General features: G+C 52.7%; 1 protein-coding gene across 2 annotated transcripts; it reads left to right on the top strand.

Moving 5' to 3' along the window:
- The first annotated feature begins 613 nt into the window (after nt 1-613).
- NEU3 (neuraminidase 3) lies at nt 614-5,486 on the top strand. Of its 2 annotated transcripts, none has more exons than XM_066588356.1 (3): nt 614-738; nt 2,531-2,718; nt 2,800-5,486. In XM_066588356.1, exons 1-3 carry the CDS (start codon nt 633-635, stop codon nt 3,790-3,792), a joined length of 1,287 nt encoding a protein of 428 aa, XP_066444453.1. In that variant the 5' UTR covers nt 614-632; the 3' UTR covers nt 3,793-5,486. The 2 variants fall into 2 exon arrangements, with proteins under 2 accessions (XP_066444453.1, XP_066444454.1); XM_066588357.1 differs by having other exon boundaries at nt 735-802.
- The last annotated feature ends 679 nt before the right edge of the window (nt 5,487-6,165 follow it).

Genomic DNA, 6,165 nt, shown 5'->3' with positions numbered 1-6,165 from the left:
TGGCCGCTGTACATGTGTGACTGCTTTCGGGGTGTTGACTGCTGTACATGCGTTACTGCTTCGGGGGGCGCTAAAGCTTCAGTAACCAGCAGCACGTTGGTGAGAGGAGGAGGCGTAACAGAACACTAATAGGGGTCAGAAATGCTCTTTTCTCCTTAGGGAGAGCAACTATATACTATAAACTAAGTGAGGAGACTCAAATGGCCACGCACGCTCCTCTGGGTAATATGCAAATAAGGGAGATGGAATAAATCCTCCACAGTGCCACCTATTGAAAGGCAGCATTCCTAAGAGTCAAAGAGGGACTTTTTATACAAGTCTTGTTACAATGACTGGGAATCAAAAGCAAAGCCAGACTCCATGTACATACAGCTGTTTCCGGGTTATTGCCCATCATCAGTGTACAGTAGGAGTCGAACACTAATAAGCACTTCCAGCTGTGGCCACCAGATGGCGGTCTGAGGACACTCACTGTGGTGCTCTATGAGTGAGGTGACAGCTGCACCGCTATATATAACCAGCGACGGATCAGTATCACCGCTGCAAGCTTCTTACCACTAGAGGCGCCACTGCCCCTCGCTCTCTGCAGCGCCCTGAGGCCGCCATGCTGGCTGCGTCTAAGCATCTGTCATATGCATCCTGGTCTCCATAAACATGGCGGCGGCTCCTGCAGCGGAGACACTCGTGATCAGCTGATATCAGGAAGTGTCGGTCCAGCGGCCGGGCCGCAGCAAGGAGGTGAGCGGAGGGAGCGGGATACGGGGAGGCTTCAGGACAGGCTCTGAGCTCAACCTTCATGCGGGTAGCCACCGAACAAGTATCACACAAGGGGCTTAGATACAGCAGATAGGATTGGATACACAGCACAGCAGTCAGTATCACACAGGATAGGGTTAGATACACAGCACAGCAGACAGTATCACACATGATGGGATTAGATACAGCAGATAGGATTAGATACACAGCACAGCAGACAGTATCACACATGATAGGATTAGATACACGGCTCAGCAGACAGTATCACACAGCATAGGATTAGATACACAGCTCATCAGACAGTATCACACAGGATAGGATTAGATACACAGCTCAGCAGGCAGTATCACACATCATAGGATTGGATACACGGCTCAGCAGGCAGTATCACACAGCATAGGATTAGATACACGGCTCAGCAGGCAGTATCACACAGGATAGGATTAGATACACGGCTCAGCAGACAGTATCACACAGGATAGGATTAGATACACGGCTCAGCTGACAGTATCACACAGGATAGGATTAGATACACGGCTCAGCAGACAGTATCACACAGGATAGGATTAGATACACAGCTCAGCAGGCAGTATCACACAGGATAGGATTAGATACACAGCTCAGCAGGCAGTATCACACAGGATAGGATTAGATACACGGCTCAGCAGACAGTATCACACAGGATAGGATTAGATACACAGCTCAGCAGGCAGTATCACACATGGTAGGATTAGATACACGGCTCAGCAGGCAGTATCACACATGATGGGATTAGATACACGGCTCAGCAGGCAGTATCACACAGGATAGGATTAGATACACGGCTAAGCAGACAGTATCACACAGGATAGGATTAGATACACAGCTCAGCAGACAGTATCTCACATGATAGGATTAGATACACGGATCAGCAGACAGTATCACACATGATGGGATTAGATACACGGCTCAGCAGGCAGTATCACACAGCATAGGATTAGATACACGGCTCAGCAGGCAGTATCACACAGGATAGGATTAGATACACAGCTCAGCAGGCAGTATCACACAGGATAGGATTAGATACACGGCTCAGCAGACAGTATCACACAGGATAGGATTAGATACACAGCTCAGCAGGCAGTATCACACATGGTAGGATTAGATACACGGCTCAGCAGGCAGTATCACACATGATGGGATTAGATACACGGCTCAGCAGGCAGTATCACACAGGATAGGATTAGATACACGGCTAAGCAGACAGTATCACACAGGATAGGATTAGATACACAGCTCAGCAGACAGTATCTCACATGATAGGATTAGATACACGGATCAGCAGACAGTATCACACATGATGGGATTAGATACACGGCTCAGCAGGCAGTATCTCACAGGATAGTATTAGATACACGGCTAAGTAGACAGTATCACACAGGATAGGATTAGATACACAGCTCAGCAGACAGTATCACACAGGATGGGATTAGATACACGGCTCAGCAGACAGTATCACACAGGATAGGATTAGATACACAGCTCAGCAGACAGTATCACACAGGATGGGATTAGATACACGGCTCAGCAGACAGTATCACACATGATGGGATTAGATACACGGATCAGCAGGCAGTATCACGCAGGATAGGATTAGATACACAGCTCAGCAGACCGTATCACACAGGATGGGATTAGATACACGGATCAGCAGGCAGCTCCTGTGGTTCTCCGGGTTGCTATGGCACTCTGTCCCTAGCGACCGCCTCCTGACTGTCCGCCTTTGTATTTGCAGACATGGCGGACTCGGTGACTCTGTTCCAGCAGGACTCCAGCGGCGTCACGTATCGCATCCCGGCGCTGCTCCACATCCCGCAGCCTCCGATCTACTTGGCCTTCGCTGAAAAACGCTCTTCGCCTAAAGACCAGGACGCCTTGTACCTGGTGATGAGGAGGGGTGTGGTGCGGGGCGGAGGGGTGCAGGTACGGCATCTCGGGATGAGGGGCGGCCAGACACAAGAGTTAAAGGGGAAGTAACCGTTGTTCTGTGCTTTGCCTCCTCAGTGGGAAGACATGATTGCGGTGAGGCACGCCAAGTTACCGTCCCACCGCACCATGAACCCGTGCCCGCTGTATGACGCTGCCACCCAGACCGTCTTCCTCTTCTTCGTCTGCATCAAAACAGACTGCTCCGAAAGGTGGCAAATCCTCACCGGCAGGAACGCCGCTCGGCTCTGCTACGTCACCAGCCACGACCACGGCAAATCGTGGAGTCTTCCAAAAGACGTGACGAAGGAGGTTCTGGGTCAGGACCTCAAGAACTGCGCCACTTTTGCCGTGGGGCCGGGTCACGGCTTGGGTTCGCCTTCAGGGAGATTGATCGTGCCGGCGTACCTGTATTACATCCACTCCCGTGTCTGTGGCCTGCCCGTTCCGTGGAAGACCAAGCCGCACTCCCTGATCTTCTACAGCGGCGACCACGGCGAGACTTGGCACAGGGGCAGCGGGCTGTGGAGGCAGAAGACGGTGGAGTGCGAGGTGGCCGAGGTGGCTTGTGCCAACGGGTCCGACCTTCTGTACTGCAGTGCAAGGACCAGTCAGCACTACCGGGCGGAGGCGACCAGCAGCCCCCAGTCCATGGAGTTTGGTGATGCCCACTTCAATAAAAGCCTCTGCGAGCCGCCGCACGGGTGCCAAGGTAGTGTGGTGAGCTACCAGCCCGCGGAGGTCCACCGGGAGGAAGAAGATGGCGGCGACGAGCCCCACGAGCGCTGTCTTCAGAAAACCGCCATGTCTTGGCTGCTTTACTCCCATCCAACCAGCAGCCAGAAACGCGTCAACTTGGGCATCTACTTGAATAAGTCTCCGCTGGCGCCGTCCAGCTGGACTCTGCCATGGATCATCAACGAAGGCCCCAGCGGGTACTCGGACTTGGCGGTCTGCCAGGATGCCCACACCTTCGCCTGTTTGTACGAATGTGGAAAGGAAGCTTGTGAAAAGATCGACTTCCGGAGGTTCACGGTGGAAGAGCTGCTGCAGAACGCCACCAAACGCTAAAACCGCAGCGCCGCGCTCACGCTTGTGTCACGGCTTCCGTGGAGCATCCGGCAGCTCAATGGCGACGTGTGCGGCGCCATATTCACCGTATAAGCCAGGCTGTATTTACACGGGCGAGTTTTCCGTGTGAGTTTTGTGCGTTGCGAGACGGACGGAAATAGAAGCCGCTGTTCTCAGTGGGTCTGTTTAAACGCGCCATTCTTCCTTTCGCAGATGGTAAAACTGTCCTATTATCCGGTAGGATCGCAGAAGACTCGCCCGTTATTTGCTGTGGGCGAGTTAAAAATCGCATCGTCCGCGCGGGATCAGAGATTATTTACATTTCAAAAAACATGCAATTCGAACACGCGTGAAAAATCGTATGTTCAGCGACGGCATTTTCACGCAAATCGCAACACAGTCGCAGTGAAAATAGCATTTTTAGAGGCGCTGTATCGGTCAGAGTTTCTGGGACCGTCATCACGCTCACCCGTGTAAATACAGCCTGAGCGGGGTCGTTTACAGCGAACCTGGAAGCCATGACGCCAGTGTGGGCGGAGCCTAAAGTGTGCGCATGCGCGTGTAATCCGCGATCGATAAGTCTGAGCCACAGCAGGAATAAGAGACTGAGCTTCTAGAGATGCAGCGAACGCCCCCCCCCCCCCTCTATGTAATGAAGCCAATCACGTACGGATGTTCCACCGCGGGTCCCACGTCAAGGACCGACGCGTCACTTGTTTTCCCATAACATGTGCTTTATGGCTGCAGTGTGTCGGCTGCGGCGCCGATCCCCGTTCTAATGAGACGCGGATCTGCTAGATGGTCCGTGGCCGTAAGCAGAGGCCGACCCCCGGATCTCCACCAGAGATGCATCCATGACACCGCGGAGCCGAGGTTCGCCCAACGCACAAGCCACAACCGACACGGCGGTCCTCCGTTTCTGCGACGCAGATCTGCGGGATGCATTTTTTCTGCTTTTCAGTCCGATTACGACAATACAATAATTATGTATGTTTTTTCGGTTTTACCACTTCTGCACAATAACGAACCTTTCCCCTGGAAAATATATATATATTTTTTCATCAACGCACCGATGACCTTCTTTGTTCTCCGCGGACGGAGCGCTGGGGGCGCCAGTGGGGGGGGGATTGGAAGCGAAATGGAAAAAAAAATTAGCTTTTTTTTCATGTAGCATTTCCTGTGCGTTGTACGGGTCGCCACGGACGCTGCGATACCGAACGTGGGGTTTTGTTTTTTTTCTAAACAAGAACAAGTGCGCATAAAGTTTTTTTTCCCTTTAATATTTTTCCTGTTGGATTCCATTTTCCACATTTTTATGTTCCTGTAAGGGATGTGAATCTGCGGCCCTGGGATCTCACTGATAATACACTGCAGTACTTCTGTGCTGCAGTGCATTATTGTCATTCATGGCGATCACAGGTCATGGCAGACCCGGACGATGAAGTCCCCTACCTCTGTGAACCCTTTACATGCCATAGTCAACATTGATTGTGCCATGTAAGGGGTTAAGAGCGGGGATCGGCGCTCTCCCAGAACCCTCCTGTGCAGCAAGAGGCTGGCTGTCGGTCACAGCTGACTCCTGCTGCAGGTGGTATAGGCTCAGCTTCTGAACTTGCACCATCTATAGGGAGTAGAGATGAGCGAACCTACTCGGCCACGCCCCTTTTTCGCCTGAGCGCCGCGATTTTTGAGTACTTCCGTACTCAGGCGAAAAGATTCAGGGGGCGCCGTGGGTGAGTGGGGGGTTGCAGCGGGGAGTGGGGGGGGGAGAGGGAGAGAGAGAGGGCTCCCCCCTGTTCCCCGCTGCTACCCCCTGCTCCGCTACGCCTCCCCGGCGCCCCCCGAATCTTTTCACCCGAGTACGGAAGTACTCGAAAATCGCGGTGCTCAGGCGAAAAAGGGGCGTGGCCGAGTATATTCGCTCATCTCTAATAGGGAGTGAATGTAGAAGCATTCACAGGAGCTCCTCCCCCGCCGGGACGTACGTGTATATCCTGAGCGCGGTGTGCGGGTTAGACCGTGCAGATTTTGGCGCAGAATCCCCTACCGGAAGCCTCTGTCAGCGCGGCCGCAGCGCTCCGTCATTGGATAAGGACTTCATGCAATAATCTGTATCTCAGAATGATGTTTCCACCTGCGGGTTTGAAGTGTCGCTTTTCTTGATGCCGTTTTCCGGATGTTGATCAGCCAATCGTATTTGTGCAATAATGTAAATCCGCTGCAGGAAGCCGCATCTCGGACTTTTCCTGCGCAGTTATACCGCATGAACGTAACTTAAGCGTCTGATCACCAGCTTTGCCCGCCCGGAGGCAGATGGGGTAGTGGGTCCATGTCGTCCGATGTTTGGGTTGTCATGGCGACGGACGCCATTCA

This window comes from Eleutherodactylus coqui, chromosome 1 (assembly GCF_035609145.1).
Source record: "Eleutherodactylus coqui strain aEleCoq1 chromosome 1, aEleCoq1.hap1, whole genome shotgun sequence".
In the NCBI taxonomy this organism is placed as follows: Eukaryota; Metazoa; Chordata; class Amphibia; order Anura; family Eleutherodactylidae; genus Eleutherodactylus; species Eleutherodactylus coqui.
The sequence above is the reverse complement of the archived record's forward strand: the minus strand, read 5'-3'. Positions and strand labels throughout refer to the sequence as shown.

Excerpts from the sequence above, each read along its gene's own strand:
- NEU3 (XM_066588356.1), top strand. The coding sequence starts at position 633 with ATGCATCCTGGTCTCCATAAACATGGCGGCGGCTCCTGCAGCGGAGAC. Across the intron at positions 739-2,530 it reads GGCCGGGCCGCAGCAAGGAG|ACATGGCGGACTCGGTGACT; the intron begins GTGAGCGGAGGG and ends TTGTATTTGCAG. Across the intron at positions 2,719-2,799 it reads TGCGGGGCGGAGGGGTGCAG|TGGGAAGACATGATTGCGGT; the intron begins GTACGGCATCTC and ends TTGCCTCCTCAG.